At 44.5% G+C, this 23,348-nt stretch overlaps 1 protein-coding gene across 1 annotated transcript in view; it reads right to left on the reverse strand.

The window, feature by feature from the left end:
• LOC144769592 (uncharacterized) overlaps positions 1 to 23,348 on the reverse strand; it is a 241,086-nt gene that overhangs the window by 128,510 nt on the left and 89,228 nt on the right. The window contains exon 2 of the mRNA XM_078653749.1: positions 4,414 to 6,102. Within this exon, the coding sequence (XP_078509875.1) occupies positions 4,428 to 6,102 (1,675 nt within the window). The 3' untranslated portion in view covers positions 4,414 to 4,427. The remainder of the gene's footprint in view (positions 1 to 4,413; positions 6,103 to 23,348) is intronic.

Consider the following 23,348-nt stretch of genomic DNA (forward strand, 5'->3'; position numbering starts at 1 on the left):
ATGATGGGCTACTGGTGGCGTCTAGATTCTTAAAAGCACAGTGACTTTTTTAGACATATAATGGCAGCCTATGAGGCTACTCGGTCAGGCTCCCTACATCTCTATCATAAAAATGGGGTTGTGAGGGATATTTTTTACTGATTGGCACTATAATTATCTGAAAATTACTTTATCCTGGCCCTTTTTTTCTCTTCAAGGTGAAGATTCTGGCCATTGTAGCCTAGGTCTCCCTTAATTGTCTTTGTAGACCCTCCTGAAGAAAAGCAAAAACCTACACTTACGAAGATATTATATATATATATATATATATATATATATATATATATATATATATATATATATATATATATATATATATATATATATATATATATATATATATATATATATATATATATATAAAAACTGCTCCCAGATTTCTCAATGTTCGTAAAGAACCAGAAAAAAAGCACGGACAATATCATTAGAGAGGATTTACCCTCTAATCCGTTAATAACCTACCGCAAAGCGAGAGCCTTAAAAGATGATTTAGTTCATAGTCATCATGTGGCTAAAACTGTAGGCTCAGACAAAATACCTCTGAATGGGTTCTATCCATGTGGCCGATGTAAGGCCTGTAAAATCAGCAAAAGGACTCTTACTTATGTTATCCCAGGTTTGAAATTCCCTAAGAAAATAACTACGTTTCTGACGTGTACCACACCCTATGCTATCTACTGTTTGGTGTGTCCTTGCGGACTCAGGTACATTGGTAGTACCATCAATCCTGTTAAACTGCGGATACTGGAGCACATGCGTGCCATCAATAACATTGATGAATCTTATCCTGTAGCCAGACATTTTAACAAACTACATGGGCACAACAGGGATCTGTTGGCCTATTTTTGACTGGACAGTGTGCCATCACTGCCACGAGGAGGAGATCGTCTACAAAAATTACGACGTCTCGAATCACGTTACATTATAGATCTACAGAGTAAAAGCCCGGCGGGGCTTAATACACATGAGGAACTGGCAGTTCATTTGGGATATTAAGGAGTGAATGTAACAGAGAGACTTTATGAACCGTATTATGAACTGATAATGTGTGTATAATTTTCTCTATTTTATGAAATATTTTGCTTTTATGGAACTGTAAATTGGGATATGTATATTGTATTCTTCACATGGCTTGACAAGTTATGAGGTATGCCCATCTGTATGCTTGATTGTAGCATATAGATATTCAGCCCATCCAGGGCTTTATGAAATGCTGCTTATATTGTAAATGTGCAATTATATAGTTGGATAATTTTATTCTCATTATTTTCCAACAAATAACCTCTTAGATATGAGATTTGTAATGCAAATACTATCTTGTCTTATGTAGAGTAGACATTCTAAGATGGCGACATATTTGATGCTTAGTTTTGTCCTTTCTTTATTTTCTTGCCATGCACATGATGACGAAATACAACATGATTTAAAAGTAATGGCGGCGCGTTCGTGCCTCGCAATTGACAAAGGCGAAGTGCCGAAACGCGTCTTGTCCGTGCTTGGGTAACCAATAAAAGTTTTGTTGGTATCATTACCCCCCTGAGAGTGCTTTTTTTCTGGTTCTTTACGAACATTGAGAAATCTGGGAGCAGTTATATTTCAGCGGGTCCACCCCCGCTCTGGAAAGCACCCACTCGAGTGTGCAGCAGGCTGGTGATGTTTGGAGCAAATATATATATATATATATATATATATATATATATATATATATATATATATATATATACACACACACACATATACTTTGGGGTCCCGCATGTGGGCGGGACTATTCAGCACTTATGACTAAAAATGTAAATCCTCTGCGAGAGGACCAAAGGTTACAGGGACGTTATAGTAAAGCTCAGATTTCACGCATACAAACGACTGAAATTCAGCAGTTCTAGTTACCTGAGCTAACTTTAACTTAGCCCCCCGCAATGCACTGCTTATGACCTCACATATTACTTCACTCATGACTGTCAGTGACATCACTTATATCATCCACAGAACCACCCATAGAACCATACACACACAAACTCGCACACAACCACTCACATACCCATTCACAGACCCATACAAGTACACACACAACCAGTCACTCATCTATAGAGCCACTCACACATTCAATGTTCAAAAAGTCTTTATTTAGATATAAAACAAATATCTTTAAAAGAGAATTTCAGATTTATGATTCATACATAATAAAACAGTGCAAACCATCAGTTGTTAAAACTGCTCCCCTAAGCTGTGAGTACATACATAAAACAACCCTTATTCGCAACCTACTATTTAAACTATTCTCATCACTGGTTGCCTAATGGATTGGAGTTATTTTAAAAGGCGTTAATTAATTTAAAACGAGTAGGGATAAAGCAGTGACAGAGCACACATTCAATCATCCAGTCACACAACTGCTAACTCACCCATACAGCCACTCTTGCACCTACTCACTCACCAATACAACCACTCACATCCAGTCATACAGACACTACCACAACAATTCATCCACCGAGTCAGTCACCCATACAGCTACTCACACACCTACTCATTTACCCAGTCACTTACTCACCCACTCACATGTATGCTACATGTACTCACTCACCTATAGTCACTGACTAGCACAAACTTACCCATTCAGCCATTCTTACATTTACTCACTCATAGTCACTCACACACCCATTCACTGACCCATATACCACTTATGCACTAACTGATCGCTCACACATCCATAGACCCACTCACACATGAATACAGTCACACAGCCACTCACACAATGTGTTACAAATATCACCCATTAGTAGTACACAAATTATACTCATTTAACTTTCGTAGTATCATAATATATATATTTAGACCTAGGATGCAGCAAAATGTTTTTTGCTTATTTTATTTGATAAGCTTTCCCCCCACCAACGTGTTTCAGCCACAGCAGGCTTTGTTCACGTGAACAAAGCCTGCTGTGGCTGAAACGCGTTGGTGGGGGAGAGCTTATCAAATAAAATAAGCAAAAACCATTTTGGAGTGACGCATACTTTGTCTAAATAATTAATTTTGGACCTGGACCCGGTCCCAATGCAGAGCAGCTACTGTTGAGCGCCCCAGGAACAGTGGGTCACTTTGGAGAAAAAAAAATATATCTATATATATAAAAATCTGAAACCTTTAGAAAACACAATCACTGGATGATGTCATCAGTGATGTCACTGACCATGTCATGAGTGATGTAATATGTGAGCTCATAAGCAGTGCCTTGCGGCAGCCCAAGTTAGCTCACGTAACTATGCCTGCTGAATTTCACTGGTTTTGTACGACTGAAGTCTGAGCCTAACTAAAATATCCCTGTAACTTTTACATTTTTCACTGAATATATATAAATTCATTATAACAACCTCTTAATTTAATGCAAAGCGAGCAAACTAACGAGTCCACCCAAAATGTGGCATCTGTCCTATCTATGTTCTAATACACAGCAGAAACACAAAATTTTTAACTTGAAATTTCCACATCCGTGAGGATTGAAGGCTTTTGTTCAGAAGGCCAAAATAGTGTTCGAAAGCATGGAATTTAATGTCTTGCATCCTTTTAAATTTCACAAATTTGACTTTCAAAACGTCCTGGGGCACACAAAAGAAAATTTGATTTATTCAAGTTTATTTACATTTTTGTACATTTGAGACCATTTCAAATATTACATCAATCTTGACCTGGAAACAAAAACCCTGAATTGGGAGGAAAACAATTAACATCAGAAAAAAAATCATTGCAAATCTGATAATTCACAAATTGTTCTGTATTGGAGCATACCCGAGGATTTCAGCAATGGCCAGAAGGAAGCAACAGACCTGATACAGCAATCATTTAAATGTCAAGGCAAACTCTCTCAGGATTTATAGCAGCCAGTTATGAGACAAGAAATCAAGAACTCTCTGTGGAAAAAAGCTGACGCTACAATAGGCTCAAATGCCTTCTAAAAAGAAACTGCTCCCAAGCTGAAGCCTTGTAGGGCTATCTCAACTTGCCAGATTGGCCTGTATGCACCTCACATCCTGGATACTTAGCTCCTAGAGACAAAAAAAATGTCAACAGTTTACGAAAATTGAAACAATTCTTTTAGTGACATTAATTACCCATCGTCCGGATCCTTTAAATGTACGGTGGATAGCTCTTGAAGGAGACACATAAGGAAATAAATAAATTAGTGTTTAATCTCCCCCACAAACCCACATCAAGTGCACTCCATTTCCGTTGCAACTCACGTCCCACCCACAAAATTCGTCGCAGCAATGTTCCAGAAGAAGCCAAACAGCAACATTTCACTTTCAGACAAATTAACGTCCTAGTACTTTAATATGACTAGGCTTTAAAAGCGGACACCTCCAAGCTGGTGTGGCCTACCTTACTTGCTGTGTTCACGTTTCAAACTGCGTCAGCAGAGCCCGCACTTCAGGAGTGAGCTGTTTGGCAGCTTTTGCTGCCTCTGTGATTGCCTTGCGATACAGGCCTTTTCTCTTCTTGTTAAAGCGCAACTGGAAGTTGTCTAAAAAAGGGGCGAGCTGTGACACAGCAACGAAAGAGGTTGTTGGGGACCCAAACCATGAAATGCGAGCCTCCTGCCGCACTAACAGGCCGTTATCCTTCCGGCTCACAGTTATATTAAGAATGCGGGCAGGCCACCAGGGGAAGCCATAAATTTTGGCCCACACAATGTCCCCTGCACATATGGTCCTGCCATCTGCTCCAATACATTTAGAAACGTTTTTAGAAAACACCTTTATTTTCAAGGAATTATTCCGCTTTTTCTCTTCTTTTAAAGAGGAGGAGGAGGAGGAAGAGGAAGGTGTGTGCATCGTGCCTGGAGGGAAATCAAAGTTTTCAGTGGAACTACATTCAGAGTGGGAGGATTTCAGATCGTCTGTGCCCTCGCTACTACAGACGGAAGCACTGGAAGAGCCCGGCTGCTTCTGGTTTAAGGTCATGTAAACTGTTATATTGCTTTTGTTGCCACTCTTGTCCAGTGGCGGTGGGTCGTCCTGCTCCCCAGGCGCTGCACACACTTCAATGTCCTGAACCTCCCTGCTGGTCTCTTCAGGGACCGTTGCAGGGCTCTGCATTTCGGAGAGGGCCTCACCTGCTGAGCGAGTAGCTATGTAGCGAGGTTGGGGCTTGACCACCATTTTTCTGCTGCGCTCATTTTCAAGCCTGGTCTTCAGCGAGGAATCATTTTCTTCATTGCGGTACCTTTGTGGCTTTAGTCGCAGTCTGGGTGGGAGAGTTCCTGAGCTGGGGTTCTGAAAGCGCCGCGTGACCTGGACCCTGGTATGTGCATTTTTGGAGCTGGGTGTGTCTATGTGTTTCTTTTGTGCCTTTTCTTTGGCCATTTTCAACACTTCTCTTGCTTTTGCATGCTCCATATTTTTGTTCTGGAGCACTTTTTCTGTGTGTAACTGTGTTTTTGAAGTGTTCGCCTGAGCAGAAACAACACGCACAATTCTGCTGCGACCATGTGAAAGACTGGCCACTTTACCCACAGGATTCCGTTTCTGGCTTTCAGTTTGGGTTTTGCCATCCACCCCATGATGTGTTTTTAATCTCTTACTTATGTTAGTTACGCTCTCGTGCCTGCGTTTTCTGCTGTCGTCACTTGTAGTCCCCCCTCTCTTAACTTCCTTTTTGTCTGTTACAATACTGTTTTTACATTTATCACACAAGACCTGCCTGGGTCGCAATTTGATAGCATTCATTATTGAAGTTGGTTCTTCCCTATACATTTTCCGCTTGGGACGCCGAATTTTCCGGGGAGGAGGTTGAGGTAAAGACTGGTTATACGTGTCCCTGATGAACAAAGGTGGGGGGTAAGGCGCTCCTTCATGGAAGAGCGGTGGGGGGTTGGACGTCCATACGCTTTGAATTGGACTTGGCTCCAAAGACTGAACAGGAGAAGGAGGTATTTCGGATGGCCCCTTTGCCTCACACTTTGCAACAGTCTCTTCTTGGCATGATTTCACCTGGGGCTGAATGGAGGGTGATGTATTCTTGTATTCCCTTTTAGGAAACACTGTCACTGGAATTCCATGCGGTCCAAACCTTCAAAGAATAAAAATAAACAATTAGAAGGACGCCATATCACACTTTTTAAAAGCAGAGAATGCTTGAAAGAGAGAGAGTAGCGGTATTGAGGGCAGATACACAATCCTCTTTATTAACAGACTATAAACCAGACTTTACCCCCCAAAAATTGTAGGCAAGGACTGTAACTATCACATTAACATTGTTCTAGACCTATCTTGCTTTCTTCCAGCCCACCTGAGTGCCAGACTGCAGAATTCTCTGAACTTGGTTTTGCTGGTGCCCTGTGCATTGAACACCAATGCCTTAAAATAATCACAATTCAACATATTCAAAACATAACAGTCAGGCTAATATACAGCCACCAAAAGTTGTGTGCGAGTTGGTGCCTCGGTTCCCGGTATAATACATGTGCAGGATTCAACATTTTGGGGTGAGCCACTCGGGGCAGGCCCTTCGATTTGAGCCACGTTGCCAAGCGACCTGCCCGCCCCTGCCTCATGTCCACCCTGATAGTGGAACTGCATGATGGTTCACTCCCTATGTTGGACTGGGTTATGGGAGGGTGGGGGACTTTTTTATTATGCTGGTCTTACTCCTAACAGGTTGCCACTCTACCAGTTTTCTCATCTGGACCATGAAATAATTTAACCAGGGGTTGTCCCGGTCTGAAGGTGGACCAAATTCATCAGTGCCTTTGAAGACATATCACTTAGTGATTGACAAGAAATTGTTGAAAGCGCCCTGAACTGAGTTGGGGAAATTCTGCTATGCGAGAGGGATATGTAGAAGTAGGGGGAGCAAACACCATGCACACAAGCTGCAACCCAGCTTAGTGGGGCAGTTTCCGCATGTCGGGGCTCAACCCAATGTGGTGCTACTAATCAACCACCCCGTGACATCACGACTTGCCTCTCTGCCCCTCCACTACTCCAACTGCAGCAGAGGTCCCAATGTGTGTTTTGTTCTAACCGGACTGTTGGGAAGGGGTGGCGGGCAACATTGCATGGTTGTTAGGTCATGTGTTTACCACCCCTTTTTGCCCTGTTAGCCCCTATTTGTTCCCTCCACAGGGGTCTCCTGCAGTCTGTAGCTGTAGTCGCTTGGGTGTGGGCTCAGGCATTCAGATGAGGGGGAAGCAGAGGAAAGCTGGCATGATCTGGCGCTCGGAGGCTGTGGGGGGAATCCCAACTTGGCACCTGCTTAGGTATTGTTAAGTTTTGTTTCTGGGTTTTATGAGCTGCACACAGTGCTCACTGCTACGATGTGCGCGAGGCGGAGGTTGGTTTTGGGAAGTGGCACAGTGCCTGGGATACAGACTAGTAGGGGATGCCTCTTATAGCTCAAGATCTTCCTCTATTTATAGGCTACGGGCAGGTGGCAGCACGAGGGGAGCGAGGCCCCGTATGAACTGCCACAGAGCCACCATTCTCCCTTGCGGCGGCGGGGTCACTGACTCCTGCGTGACTCCTCTAGCTCTCCAGCGGCTTCTCCCACTGCAGCTTGTCACCGCCTCCTCGACGCTGCTGTGTTACAGTGTCTCAACTTATCCCAAATTGTATTTATTTTATTACTATCCCTTAACCCTTTTGCTGTTAGGCATTTCCCCCCCTAGAATGCCAAGTACTTTTTTAGCTACCTGGGGTAATTCGTGCTGAGACATCCATACGCTTTTCCACATAAGGTATCCACGCCAAATTTATATCCCTTTTTCCAACATCCTGAGGATTCTAGAGGTACCCAGGCTTTGTGGATTCCCCAGCAGGGGACTGAAAAGATAGCCAAAATGTAGCTACATTTTGATTTTTTGGAGGAAAAAGGTGCTCTGTAAAAAAATTGCCAGGTTTTTAACCCCTAAAAATTGCATCAACAAAGGGTTTACCGTGCTAACATCACCAATTTCCCAGCTCTCAGGAACATGCAGAGCTGAATTTAAAAAAACTATTTTCCAAAGAGGTAGCGCCGTTTTCCTAATATTTGTGCTTTTAGAGTACTTAGAGTTTGTCGTGTAAACCTCTGTGAAACCCATGGGGGAAATCAAGGAAATCTACAGATTCCTGAAATGTAGGCAAGATTCTGAATTCAGCAAGTGGTCGTTTGTGTAGATCCCACTAGGTTTTCCCAAAGAAACTAAATGTTGATTTTTTTTTATTATTGAAAATGAGTAGGAAAAAAGTCATTGTGTCACAACATTTTCAATTTATAACTTCTTGTCACCCCAGCCAATTTACAAATGCAATATACCATTACGTCTGCTAGACCCTTCTCGGTGCAGGGCTATATGGGGTTTGTAGGTTTTCTAAGAACCCGAGGTACCAAGAGGTAATAAGCCAGCAGCACCTTACAATGATTTTTCATTGTGTACTGGGTATACAACAATTCATATAGTCAAATTTCAAGAGTGAAAAATGGGTATCAAGCAAACCTATGTTTTTTTTTTTTTAAATGACACAACATATGGAGTTTAGGAGCAGTGGTTATTTGTACATCTCTGAATTTGTGGGTACCCATACTAGCATTTAAATAATGAGGGCATTTCTCAAAATGTCTCCGCTCTTACACACAGGCATACATTTGAAAGGAACAAATGAAGAGAACTACAATTGGTAATTTATTAACACATGTTTAACTATTCTATGCTCCCCCATGTCTCATGGTAAAAATTGAACCACATTTGTGGGGGTACACCTAGTGCTCGCGTTAAAGGACTAAAAACGCTACTTGGACACATTTCATTTTTCCACTGAAAACTGCCCCTTTTTTAGGTCGAGGTAATATCCGGTCTGCCGAAGGCAGAACCGGAAGTCCAAGATTTAATGTTGCTTAGTATGGACTATTAGTCCCGCCTCTGTTTTTGCCTCTCTCCCATTGGCTGGCTTCCTAAACGGAGGCCAGCCATTGGAGGAGAGAGCTGTCCCTCCGAATAGGCTCCGTCTTTTTCGGATTTGGGGGCATACATTTTGCTGTTCTTTCGCCAGTGACGTCACCCGTCACTCAGAACAACAAAACACACGCCCCCGAATGCGAAAATTACCATGCTTTCTCCGAGGCATTTCTGCTTTGCCTCGGAGAAAGACGGTGGTGGTTTCCAGAGCTGCTCTGCTCGTCCCCCCTCCCTCCGCCCGCACCTCTCCTTCGTCCCGCTCCCCCCTCCCTCCGCAGCTCTTCTCCATCCCGCTCCCCCCCTCCCTCCCTCTGCCCGCAGCTCTCCTCCGTCCCGCTCCCCCCTCCCTCCGCCCGCAGCTCTCCTCCGTCCCGCTCACCCCCCTCCCTCCGCAGCTCTCCTCCGTCCCGCTCCCCCCCTCCCTCCGCAGCTCTCCTCCGTGCCGCTCCCCGTACCTCTTAAATAACAGTAAAAATACATTCCTCATAAGTAGGCGCATTGATGCTGATCCACTATCACGCCTTGGACAACATTCTAAGGATGCATTCTTTCTGACAACGGGCACGAAATGGGGTGTATGTTGTGTTTTTGCTAGACGACTACAGCAGGTGCCTTGACGTCGTGACGTTGATGGAATTGTCAGGGATGAAGAGTGATTTTAAGAGATTGTCATTTACGTGAAGACTGTCTACGTCCTTGTGGAGCGAGTTTTTTTCATCCTTTATGCTGCCCCGCTCGCTGTAACCTTCATTGGCAATGTTCCCTTTGCTGCCATGCTCTGTGATTACCGTAGATGTATTTGAGCTAAAATGGCAGCTCACGCACTCTGCTACCCCGCCTTGCCGACCTGCAGGTGGCACAAAATAGGTCTTGTCTATTTTTGGACGGCGGTTTTGGGGCAGCAGAGACGTATTTTCTCATTTCTATATTGGCTGTTTACTAACGCATACATTTAGATATAAACAATTCATAGTATTGCGATGGATTGGACTGAACTAAGTTGTGTAGGTTCTTTTTTTTTTTCTTCAATGTTGCGTGTCTTTGGTGGAGATGCACGCTGTATCTCAACATGTTTCATACGCCAGTTATTTTCGCTATAATGTACTGTGCGAGCATTAACCGTTGTGCTATTTTACTGTACTCCGATTTACTGCCACCCATTCTAGCTCACTGTTTAAGGTCTGTAATTGTTGGGTCTGCCGGCCCTGTTACTCAAATGTATCCCCCATCTGGGGCCTCTTTTCTGGAGTACCCCCCATTCCTCCTACCTTTCAAGCTATATACCTTTTGCAAAGGGTCAACCCGTGATTTCATTAGTGCATCTAAATACATGTTTGCTGCCCTGTTAGCATACGACTGGGTGCTATATGTACAGAGTGAACATAGAATAGTGCAGTGCTCTACATGTAAAAAGTAGGTCTATCGGCCATTGGAGCAGAGTTCGGTATTGAGAGTGAAAGTGTACAGTTTCTGCATTGTGGTGGCGTTTTCTATGACGCAGCAGCATTGGGGCGGTTTCCATAAATTTGGGAATGCTCGAAGTTCTGAGTGCATAGTTAAAAACCTGTCGCGGGTTTTTTCTTTTAAGCTTTTGCTTCACATCACAGGTTTTGGCTCTGCCAACGTTAGAGTGCAGCATTTGAGTAAGCAGAAGTTGTGCACTTCACCTGTTAACGATAGCCTGTATTGTACTTCTGGTATGTGAGCAAGCGTATGCTACAGCAGGACTGAAATGGTTATGGTTTAAATTCCCATAATCGAGGTCATGAGCAGTAAATGCAATTGCTATTTTAGTTGCAAAAAAAAAAAAAAACAGTAGGTCTGGCATGTTCGATGGTGAAATGCACATCAAAGCCAATGCTTTAATGGTGGCTTGTTATTACAAAGCTTGGAAAGACACCCCTTCACTCTTCACAGATTACCATAGTTGGCAATTATGGTAATGCTTCTTTGACCGCTTGGGCAAACCTCTAGGGTAGATTTGCTCTAGTAATGTCCCGAGGCCCCCTTAGGGTGGATGTATTTTTTTCTTTGCCAATTTAAGTTTTGTACATATTTGTAGGTCTGAGTTGGTGATGGTGACAATGACGAGCAAATTCCGAGGTATGTCAAATTCCATAGGCCCCTCATAATTGTGAAAGCATTTGTTAAAGCTTATTACGCTGTCAAAGGCTGCAAACATATTTTCCTACATGTAATCTCACAAGTCACTGTACCAGACAAGGGAATTTGTTGGGCGCCCCTCTAACAAACCCTTTCTGGTGAAGCTGTGAAATGTGATGCCCGGTTTAGATCCTTTAAAAGGGGGTGAATTTTTTTTGTCAACTATTTTGTACACATTTGTAATTTTAGAACTGCAGGCCTGATAGCTGCCACCCTATGGACAGTACAGTAGTTATGAGCAGTTTACGGTTACAGGTCGGCGATAAAAGCAAAGTAATTGCATTATTTGGTAAAGTTATGTCATATGCTTGATGTGTATTATGCAAAGGTAGTAAGTGGCCCTGACGTACATATTGTTTAAAAAAAAGTGTTAAAACCAAATGGTATTTTAAGGGCCTATTGATACTGCATTTTATTGAAGATGTGCAGCGGGTATTATGTTACCCAGAAGGTGGTACACTAAGTACAGTATCACTGCAAGACATTTGCAAGACGTTTCTGCTGCTGGTTACTTTTTTTTTTGGTTTTCAAAATTTAAAGTAGTGAGTGCAGAGTGGTGAGTGCAGAGTGGTGAGTGCAGAGTGGTGAGTGCAGAGTGGTGAGTGCAGAGTGGTGAGTGCAGAGTGGTGAGTGCAGAGTGGTGAGTGCAGAGTGGTGTGTGCTTTTGAGTGCAGAGTGGTGTGTGCTTTTGAGTACAGAGTGGTGTGTGCTTTTGAGTGCAGAGTGGTGTGTGCTTTTGAGTGCAGAGGTGTGTGCTTTTGAGTGCAGAGTGGTGTGTGCTTTTGAGTGCAGAGTGGTGTGTGCTTTTGAGTGCAGAGTGGTGTGTGCTTTTGAGTGCAGAGTGGTGTGTGCTTTTGAGTGCAGAGTGGTGTGTGCTTTTGAGTGCAGAGTGGTGTGTGCTTTTGAGTGCAGAGTGCTGTTGAGTGCAGAGTGCTGTGTGCTGTTGAGTGCAGAGTGCTGTGTATTGGCAATGTAAATGCCAATGCCATTTATTTATGATTTAAAGAAAAAAAAAAGAAATGTCATGAGAAATGCCAATAGCTCTACCTTTAATGATGCCGAGACCATTGCATTGTAAATGCTTGTTTTTTTTTGCAATGAGGCTGGCTGGATTTTGTGCCCCAGCTCAGTCGGCACTTAGGGAAACCTAGAAAACCTTTATATTTTTATAACTAGACACCCAGGGTAATCCAGGGTGGGTGACTTAACTGGCTCTGGACAGGTTTTCTTACCCAGAACCCCTTGCAAACCTCAAACTTTGATGAAACATAATAGCCTTTGGTGAATTATCTAGCGGCACTGCATCAAGATCTCCGTGCCTCTATTAGAACCAATAGAGAGGGTGGAACTACTAGCTTTTTTAGATTAAAACGGGGTGTAAGGCAGGGGTGCATTTTGGCGCCCCTCCTATTTACTTTATATATAAATTCCCTTGAACCAGCCTTGAAGGGGTCCACTCCCGATGACCCCCGTGTGGGGGAGTACACAGTTCCGGTACTCCTCTACGCGGATGACGCAGTATTGCTAGCCCGTACTGGGGTGGGGCTACAGAAACTTTTGGATGGTTTTGGGGTTTTTATGTCCTTAAAATAGATTAATAACAAAAAATCTCACGTAATGGTAGCAGGGAAACGTTTAAAAAGTGTAAAGGCTAAAAAGTTTCTATGCAATGGTGAAGAAATTGTCAAGGTTCCGGTGTTTACCTATTTGGGGGTCTTATTCGACGAAAAGGGCACCTGGAAGCCACAACTAAATGCTAAGGGCTTAGCTGTCACAAGATCAACTTCTGCTCTACTGAGTTTCGCGAAACATTTAGGATCGCGTCCAGAAGAAGCACTGTTGGCAGTTTACAAATCAAAAAGCCTTTCAATAGCTAGGTATGGTGCTTCTTTATGGGGCTATCTACCACAAGACAAACTCCAGGTGGTAGAAAATAAGTTTCTTAGATCCCTGTTAGTGGTCCCCCAATCAACTCCAGTACTCTCAGTCCATACAGAGCTGGGCCTTGGCTTTATCAGTGACCAATTACAGCTAGCACCACTGATCTGCTGGGCCAAGACCTGGCTGAATCCAGAAATTAGTTTAAATCATTCCATTCTCACAGACTGTTTGGCACTGGATAAAGTCAATAAAATTCCATGGTTGACTTACATAAAAAATATGTTTTAGAAACTGGGTAGGTCAGAACTATTCTTTGCCCCGAATACCATCAAGAGAGGTGACGTATTCTGGATTAAGAATAATTTTTTGGTACGTAGGGAGTTGGAACGGGAGGAAGTGGAGCTCCAAAAACCGGGAGTAAGAGCTAATTACATTCTTCAGACTACCCCGAATTTGGAGCCCTACTTGATCATTGTGACCCGGCCCTTCCATTGTAATCTCCTTGTGAGATTTAGACTTAATATCATCCAATATTCTTTGGGGAATTATCCAGTATGGGGCAAGCCAAATCCATCTATTCCCTGTAGCTGCGACAATTTCTCTGAACAGACCCTGATGCATTTTATTATGTTTTGTGGCCATTACGAGGAATGTAGGAAACAATTTTTATTACCCATTTTGAGAGAAGCAGGGTTTATACAAGTCCGTCCCGCTCTCCGTTACCTACAGCTTCTAAGTAGCACCAAAGTAATATTCGGGGTCGCAAGTTTTTGGTTGCTGCCATACGTATTAAGTCTAAACAAATGAAGTTAAATGTTCCCTGATATGTAACCATAATTACCGACTATTAGTTGTACCGATGAATTGCACTATCCCATGTAAATATATAAAATTGTTCTCTTAAATGTTTTTTATAAATTGTTAATTTGAATCGTTTTTAACATATGAACTGTCATTTGTATAATTGTGATGGATTTGCTTTTATGATTTTAATTAATCGAATAAAGCTTGTATTGACTGACTGATTAAAATAAAGAAACACTCGTCACATTTCTGTTTTGGGAAGTTCTGGGATCAGTGGAGAGGCACAAATGTCCTACCACCTAATTACCTTAGGTCTCCTAAAGAAACAAGCATTGAACATGCAATAGGTCTCGCCTTTGATTAAGTTAAAGCCATTTGCTTTGCTAATGGTATTGTATAGCACAGTAAATGGCTCTTACTTAATGAAAGGTGAGACCTATTGCATTTTTAATGCTTGTTCACTTTATAAATGTATTTTTATGATCCAATGGTGCTTGGCTACAGGTCAGTAACTGGCCAATGCTCCTTTCTGTTCCTCCTTCTGTTTGGGGTTGTTAAACTGAAAGCACCATGGAGTCTAACAAATCACAGCATGTGGTTATGGACAGATCACTTGGCTTTTAGCTGCTAATTCCTCACTAACAAAAGATGGTGACATAGATTACATTGACAGATTTATGTACCAGACAGTAAACAAATTGCTAGAGGGCATGTGTCTGTTCTGTGGGAAGTCTGTTTAAGCAAAGTTTTAACAGATGGTGAGTACAACAGTAATGAAGGCTCTGGAAGATGCCTTAAGGGTGTATTGCAGCTTGTGCATAGATTGTAATCTTTTGTAGTGCTCCTTAAACGCCTCCTGGGAGACCCTTGGGCTCTCCTTCACAGGCGTTATGTATGTTGCTCCTGCCTATGCTTACTGCTCAACCTTTCCTCTTCATTTTATTTTGAACCACTAAACATGGTAACTGCATTATATTTGTAGGCAATGACGAAATGGTATGTATGAAATGGATATATATGTGTGTTAGGCATTAGAAGATTAAGTGGTATGCCCTATTAATCACAAAGGAATTAGTGTCAATAAACGGCTGATAAACCAAGCAGACTCACATGGATTTTAGAGTGTAATTATTGGGTGTAGCACATATTCTTGTAATTAATAGGTTTAAACTTACTGCCGGATTTGATAAATCACCTTGTTATTATTGGCATTGGAAGGCTGATGAACTGAGCAGGCTTGCATATATATGTGCCTATGCGCGCTGCTCTCCGTTTCCCCACAGTTTTTTGCATTCTAATGTGTGCTTGTAAGTGTGTTTCCATGTTGTATTAAGTTGCCTGGAAACGGGGCACTGAGCAACGCAGCTAGAAATGTAGCGATGAAAATTAAAAATTGTGTGAGCCTCAACTGTATGTGCAAAAGCAAAACATACCATAGAATAAAAGCACCGCATTTAGCTTCTGTGTGATAAAGAGATCCTGACATAGAACACCAAGCAGTGTGATCAGATGTAGCACTGTGAATTTCCCGACATTGGGAGGCTGATGAACTGAAGGAACCTGCACAGATATGAGCCTGATATGTGGACATCGCACTCAATAAGTTACAAATTATTAAAGTACCTACGCAAAAAATTAGAAAACACAGAGTGACTGGTTGCTAAAAATTTGAAAAGGGTTTGTGTGAGCCCCAGCTTTTTTTGTGCGTAGAGAGCTTGCTGCAAGCGCACAATGCCCATTGGTATCAAAGGGCTTCAGCCCCCCCATCGTGTGTGTCAGCCGGGCTGAGACAGCTTCCCGGGCACACACACAGCCGCTGATGAGTACTTCACAGGTCTTTAACCCGTTTACGGCAGGCGCGATTCTGCGGACGTGCGGCACTTCCGCAAAACGGGCAGGGCTGCGTCAGCCATTGGCCGACGGCAGCACTGGGGAGGTAGTGCTGCCGTCGGCAAATGGCCGACGGCAGCACGGAACGGGTTAAAAGACCATTCACTTGTAAATTAGGCTTTGTTGTTTTTTTCACCCCTTCTAGAGCCCCTGCATCTCCACTCTAACTATTGCTGGAAGAGTCAGCACCCCCGAAATTTAGCTCTAGTTCGCCTCTGGAGCCTTGCAGCAAGCGACGCGGCTAGTGTATGGTGCCGGTCATGGAAGCGGGTTTGCTAAATAGCGGTGGATTTCCCGGCATTAGGAAGCTGATGAGCTGACGACCTTGCATGCATCTGAGGGTGTGAGCGCTGTCTTTTCCTTGTCCCATCTTTGTAGTTTGAGCTGTGCTCATAAGTGTGTTCATATGTTGGTTTAAGGTGCGTGGCCGGCGCATTTATAAACTAAGCGGTGAATTAAGAAAAGTTATCGGTTATTGAGTGAGGCCCAATATTTCTGCCGCAAAGCAAAACATACTACAAAATGAAGCACCGTAACAAGTTTAAAAGTGGCACAAACTCCTGGTACAAAAAGGCTTAACAGTTGGCTATGTGGACGTCGCACACAATAAGTTATTACTTATTAAAGTGCCTACGCGGACAATTTTAAAAACACAAAACGAGTGAGTGGTTGATGAAAATATGAAGCAGGTGCACATAGCTGTGTAAACAAAAAAAGAGGCAAGAAGGAGGACAGGTGTGACAATGGTGGATTAAGTGGCGGATTTATGAACTACTGTGGATTTTGAAGCATTAGGAGGCTGATGAACAGAGCGGGCTTGCTTATGTGTGCTGCCCTCCCCTCCTATCACAGTTTTTTGCATTTTGCCCTGTATTTTTAAGTGTGTTTCTTTGTGGAATTTAGGTGCTTAATACAGAAAAGTAGCTGTTAATTTTGTGAGCCCCAGGTTTTTGTGTGTGAAGTAAAGCTTGCAGCAAGCAAAACGGCTAGTATATGTTGCCTGTTATGGCTCCGGCTATATAAGTGCAGAGCGAAAGTAAATAGAAAAGCTAAACAATGTAAAAAAGATACACTTGTGTAATATCGCGGCACCGAGTGTTTTGATGTGGAATTAAGGTGCCTGGTGAAGGGGTGCATTTGAAGGAAAAGCGCCCAAAAACATAGCGCGGTGAAAGCTAACACATTGAAATAATTTTGCGGCACCAAGTGTTTTCATGTGGAATTAAGGTGCCTGGTGACGGGGCACTGGCAACATGTGTGTGCGCATTTAAAGGAAAAGCACCCAAAAACAAAGCGCTGTGAAAGCTAAACAGTGACCAGTGAAATAGTTAAAGGTACCAAGTGTTTTGAAGTGTAATTAAGGTGCCTGGGGTCGGGGCACTGGCTGGCATAGAAGTGAAATATGCGGTTTTAAACATAACAGTAGCTGTTAATTGTGCGAGCCACAGCTTTCTGTGCGTGAAGTAAAGCTTACAGCAAGCAAAACGGCAAGTTGAAACTGCCCGCGATAACAAACCCATGCGATGGCTTAAAAAAAAAAAAAAAAATGCGGCAAGTTAATAATAATCCACTGTTTCACACCGCCGGTAAGAGATCCAATCCCGCTGGGCGTGGATCAAAGGAGACAGGGTGGCAACAAACAGGGATGGACATGCCTTCAGTGCAATCATTGCACTGCCTTTGGCATAATTTGTGACGCCAAACCACGCGCTAGAATCAAAGCTGAAGGCGGAGCTGGTACGAGGCTTCTGGAATCGTATCGATTCCAAGAAGCCTCGTATGACGAGTGCAGCGCATGCGCTGCTTATGTCAGGCTGAGACCTAAACTCACTTGTGTGGGTAAAAGTGTACGCGACAGGAAAGGGCCCAAAACGAAGGGGAGATAACATTTCCATTCACAAAAATGACCCAATGCAGCAATGGGGGGTGGTTGTGTTTTTTGGGCCAGGGCTCAGCAGCCACCCAGGAAAACTTAGCAAAAACAGACATTTATGAAAACTAGATAACCCGGGGAGTCTAAGGTGGTGTGCCTCGCATGGATCCCACAAAGTTCTCTCACCCACAATGCCCTGCACACCTCACACTCTGCTGAAATTTGTGCATATTCCTTGCATTTCTGTGATGTAATCTTTCCAAATCACCATTTATCCCAAAAAATCTTACTACCGAGCGCTCTCTCACTTGTTTGGATAATAATGCAACCTCACACGAGTGGCTGGACCAGGTGCCCGGGACAGGCGTGCATCAAACCAAGATCAATGGGAGTACTGTAGGCCGACTCATTATACTTGGTTAGATATGTGCCTTTTGGAGGCACTAGGCCCAGCCACACAGGTGAGGTAGCTTTTTTATCGGGAAAAGTGGGGGAATGCTGGGTGGTAGTAATTTTGTGGATCCCTGTGGCTTACGGACCTTTATATCACAAAAAATGCACGTAACATTTTAGTCCAAGTTTGAAATTTGTAGGGGATTATGGGTAAGAAAATTCATGGGATCTACACGAGGCACACCATCTTGGACTGCCTGGGGTAGCCTGAAACACGCAGTAGAAGTAGCACGATATTGAGACATAGCCCCACTCTGCTACCCATATGTAAGAAAAAAAAATCCTGAATCCTTTTTCAATTTTTCCCGCCCACACAGCCCACACAGCTCTCACAGCCCACACAGCTCTCACAGCCCACACAGCTCTCACAGCCCAGACAGCTCTCACAGCCCACACAGCTCACACAGCTCTCACAGCTCACACAGCTCTCACAGCTCACACAGCTCTCACAGCCCACACAGCTCTCACAGCCCACACAGCTCTCACAGCCCACACAGCCCACACAGCCCACACAGCTCTCACAGCCCACACAGCTCTCACAGCCCACACAGCTCTCACAGCCCACACAGCTCTCACAGCCCACACAGCTCTCACAGCCCACACAGCTCTCACAGCCCACACAGCTCTCACAGCCCACACAGCTCTCACAGCCCACACAGCTCTCACAGCCCACACAGCTCTCACAGCCCACACAGCTCTCACAGCCCACACAGCTCTCACAGCCCACACAGCTCTCACAGCCCACACAGCTCTCACAGCCCACACAGCCCACACAACTCTCACAGCCCACACAGCTCTCACAGCTCTCACAGCCCACACAGCCCACACAGCCCACACAGCTCTCACAGCTCTCACAGCCCACACAGCTCTCACAGCCCACACAGCTCTCACAGCCCACACAGCTCTCACAGCCCACACAGCCCACACAGCTCTCACAGCCCACACAGCTCTCACAGCCCTCACAGCCCTCACAGCCCTCACAGCCCTCACAGCTCTCACAGCCCTCACAGCTCTCACAGCCCACACAGCTCTCACAGCTCTCACAGCCCACACAGCCCACACAGCTCTCACAGCCCACACAGCTCTCACAGCCCACACAGCCCACACAGCTCTCACAGCCCTCACAGCCCTCACAGCCCTCACAGCCCTCACAGCCCTCACAGCCCTCACAGCCCTCACAGCCCTCACAGCCCTCACAGCCCTCACAGCCCTCACAGCCCTCACAGGTCTCACAGGTCTCGTAGGGGGGGGATGAAAACAAGCATTTGCAATGTAATAGGTCTCTCATTTACTAGAGTTTGAGCCATTCATATTGTAAATGACAATGACTTTTATTTATGTGTTGTTTTAAAAACAGAGACTGATAACGCTTGCCAAGCCCGATAAGCAAATGTGAGATCTGTTGCATTGTAAATGTGTGCTGTTAAAAATAAAAAGCATTGGGCGAGAGCATGCTGCTGCAGGTAGGAGAAAGCTACTTGAGAAAATAGTGCTCGGAAGCTATAAATAAAGCCTACGGAGCAACACCACAAGAAACGGTGTGTTGCCATGGGAGGTTACAAAATGACACGGCGGTCTTAAAAAGGGAGTACTAAGCGTTTTGACCAATAAACAGCCACAGATTATAGTGGACAATGACAAGCCAATTAAAAATGTGTGCGGGGAGTGGGCAGAGCTTCAAGTCCCCACCTCAATATAGCATGCCTCACAACACAGGAGTAAGTCCTGGCACAAACACGGAGAAAAAAAACATTGGTGCTACCACATCACTCATCACTGTTTGCAGGGGTTTCCTGGTAAGACCCGTGCCTGGCCCTCAACTAGGCCCGTGCCTGGCCCTCGACTAGAGATCCATACCTGGGTCAGAAGGTACAACCACTAGCATTCCAGTATTCCTGAATGTTTTTGTTGATGTCTGCAACACCAAGTCATTTACCTAAGCCCCAACAGATCTTTACCTGCGCCCCCAACATAACCTTGGTCCCTCCACATTCCCTTGCTTTGCCTACCAAGAGACCCGTGGTGCCCAAAATGTCCTACGGGTGTCCCACAGAGGCAATGCTGTAACCCCTGAACGACCTTAGATGAGCACCGCCCACCCATGCAGAGTGCAATTTGGCCCCAATCAACGCCTCATATTTAATGTGTCGAACCTTGTCATTGCCTCCCAAAAGCCTGTTTCCTTAACCTCAAAAATCTCCATCTCGCGATTTCTCTTTTGCTCTCGCGCTCCCTCACCCTGTGTAAACAGAACACTGGACCCTGTAGGGTCCCCCACCCCCAACAACTCATCATAACTTACTCACCTGGTGTGAGGGGAAGTTGGTGATGTGCCTCTACTTCCAGGAGTGGTTGTATTTTCATGGTTGGCGGTTTGTGGGTCAGCCCACTCCCCTGAGAACTCTGTGGGAGACCTGTACAGTACAATGGCAGCTGGCACCACTCATATACTTCTATTTAGCGAGCTGGGCCCCCTTTGTGAAGCTTGGCTGCAAGCTGAAGTTAGATGCACTCCTGTGTTCTCTCAGCTCTCTTTTGCCTAGTGGCAGATTATGGAAATTGATAATCTAATGAGTTTTGATTTCAATTGATGATTAAGTTTATACCAGACTCCCCCTCGCTTCCACCCCCCCTTGCCCCCAGTATTATCAAAGCTAAGAGAATAACCCGAGTTGCTGCAGCTGCCTGCCTCTTTGTTCTGTTTTAGCAAGATGTGCCGGGCTGATAAGGGCTGGGAGCGGATTCTGCAGAGATGGGGCCAGAGCACTTTCATTAACTTCAATCATGAGAGTAATGTGGAACTTGTTCAGCCATTACAGTGGGCTCCGCCAGATAAGGGGGGCAGTTCCTGGTTGCAGCTCTGATGCGGGAACCATACTTTACACCCTATGCCCCCACCCCCTTACTACATCTATAGATCATCTATGTTCATATCCAAGCAATTCAGCGGTAACATTTTTATACATGGACATTTTAAAGCAGCAAACAGGCCCAGAAGGCGTTGGAACGATGTGCATGAGTTGGAATATTTTGTGATTAGGCAAGTTTGGCAGAATGGTAATTAATTTAAAAGTCGAATCTAAAACATAGTGATGAGTGATGGTAAATTACCACCCAGCGCAATTACATGTTTTACCGAATACAAATTTGCACCTGGTAACATCTTTCACTTTTCAGCACACATTTGGAACATATCTGTAAGATGTCTGCAGAAAATGACCAATGGTGGTGTCAATTGGTGCAGGAAGGGCCTATTAATTCGGGGACTTGCCTGTTATTTCCTATTCTAGCCCAAAAACGTATGATGAGTGTTTACTGGGGTTTCGGTACTGTCTCCAGGCGGTACCACTGGACTGTTACTATCACCCCATGTTATCAGTCTTGTTATAATGTGGATTATGGGTGGTGCCCCTTTGGAATTGAATCTATGGCTACGGTGATTTTTGCACGATTATGGATTTGGCGCATTTGCCACATAATCCATCACCTGCTGCATAATTTGAAAATGTTAACAAAAAGATTGTTTCAAGCTCAAACAGATCAAGTTACAAAAAATGCGGCGACGCTTGTTGCTGTGCAGGGGATGGCAGTTCGCAGAAGTTGACTGTTAACCCCTCAGTTTCATATGCCTTTCAGTTGCATATTGCTGTATTTGGGTGTTAAACTAGTACTAATACGGTGAAGCCTTTGTCAATTGTTAACGTGCAAAATAATGAACTGATACTATCGCAAAATGTGCCGCACCATGCCGAATAATTTGCATTTTCGTTCTGCGTCAGTCATCCCTGCCGATTAACTTGGTCCTCCCATGTCGCATTATTCCAGTTGCCCCGACCATAGGGATGTGTCGTCATGCAACCACATCCACACACGGATCACTTAGGATGCCTCAAATCACACCTGGGCCCCCAGCCCAGTACCACGCTTCGGCGGTTCCTGTTGTGCGGGGACCTTTCCTCCACACACATGAACACAGGCAAACTTGAGTTGGAAAGTGGAGGTAGTCTCGGGAGCCGGGCTGTGCGCTCATCCTCTGCTGTTCTCTCTGCTAGATGGCAGCAGCTGATTAGTGGCGGGACCTGATCCCCAGTCTGATAACGCTTGCCAAGCCCGATCAGCGACGCTTATCTCTTCCCTTACAATAACAAACACTGCCGATGACAACGCACAGGGCTCCCAACAATCTGTCCCACCGCTAATGTGATTAAAGTTGGCGCTTTTTTTTTCTTCTTTGGTGGGATGGGTAGTGGGGTCAGGGCCGGGAGGGGCTGCTTACATTTGCACTTTTTTGCACATGAAAGCACTCAGAAAAATCTCACCGGGTGTGAGAAAAAATATTCTCTCGTCTTTCTCAGCGGCCCTGGCTGACTGCCAAAGAAGAAAAAGAAAAGCAAAATGTGAAAAACGTGCAACATAATAAATAAAATAAAGACTGCGCGCTCTCTCTCTAGCGTACTAGCATACATCTGTCGGGGGGGTTACACAAATGGAGGAAAGCATGCAAAAATGTTTCTTCTGTTAAACAAGTCACCCTCTCTCGCTCCAGGAGCCGTTTTTGCTCATGAATATACACATTTCGGATGCCGTTCGTAAGAAATGTAAAAATGTGCAATGTATAACGTAAAATGTTCTAACGTGACATTATTTGGTATGTTTTCGCTGCAGTTTCCAGCGTTTCAGGAGAGGGTTTCCAATAAGGCAAAACGAGTCCCAGCTGAATATACCAGTCTGTCTTCCTCGCCTCTATAAAAACACAAAAGAGTTCAAAAGCTCTAGTCTGGCAAATGCAATGCCTTCCCCGGGTAATGCCACTTCGCATAAATAGCCGTCATCCATTGTTTAAGTCCTTGTGTCTTCCGTTTGAGTAGGTGTCACAGTCAAGTTTTAATAGGTCTCTTTGTGCTCCTACCTAGCTCTATTGGTTTTCCAGCCGTCCCTTTGTGAGGCGCATTCATCGCCCGACTGCCAGTATGAATACATGACATTACTGTGGGTGCAAAGTGCAAAGGCAACACAACAATAAAAGGAGACAACAGAACACCAGAAGCGGAGGCAAAGACGAAGACGGAAAACAGACGACAGCAACGAGACCCGTGTGCTCCTGCCTGCTGAAGGTGCTCGACCTGCTCTTCTCTGCCCTGGGAGATGGTTGTGTCCCTCACCCATGAGCTCCTGTCCGCTGAAGGTGCTCGACCTGCACTTCTCTGCGCTGGCCGCTGGGTGATGGTTGTGTCTCATCCCGTTGCGGTGCGTGTGAGTAATGTGCTTGGGAGGAGACCAGATCGCCCCGGTCTGTGATTGTGGTTTATTTTTGGG

This window comes from Lissotriton helveticus, chromosome 7 (assembly GCF_964261635.1).
Source record: "Lissotriton helveticus chromosome 7, aLisHel1.1, whole genome shotgun sequence".
NCBI lineage: Eukaryota > Metazoa > Chordata > Amphibia > Caudata > Salamandridae > Lissotriton > Lissotriton helveticus.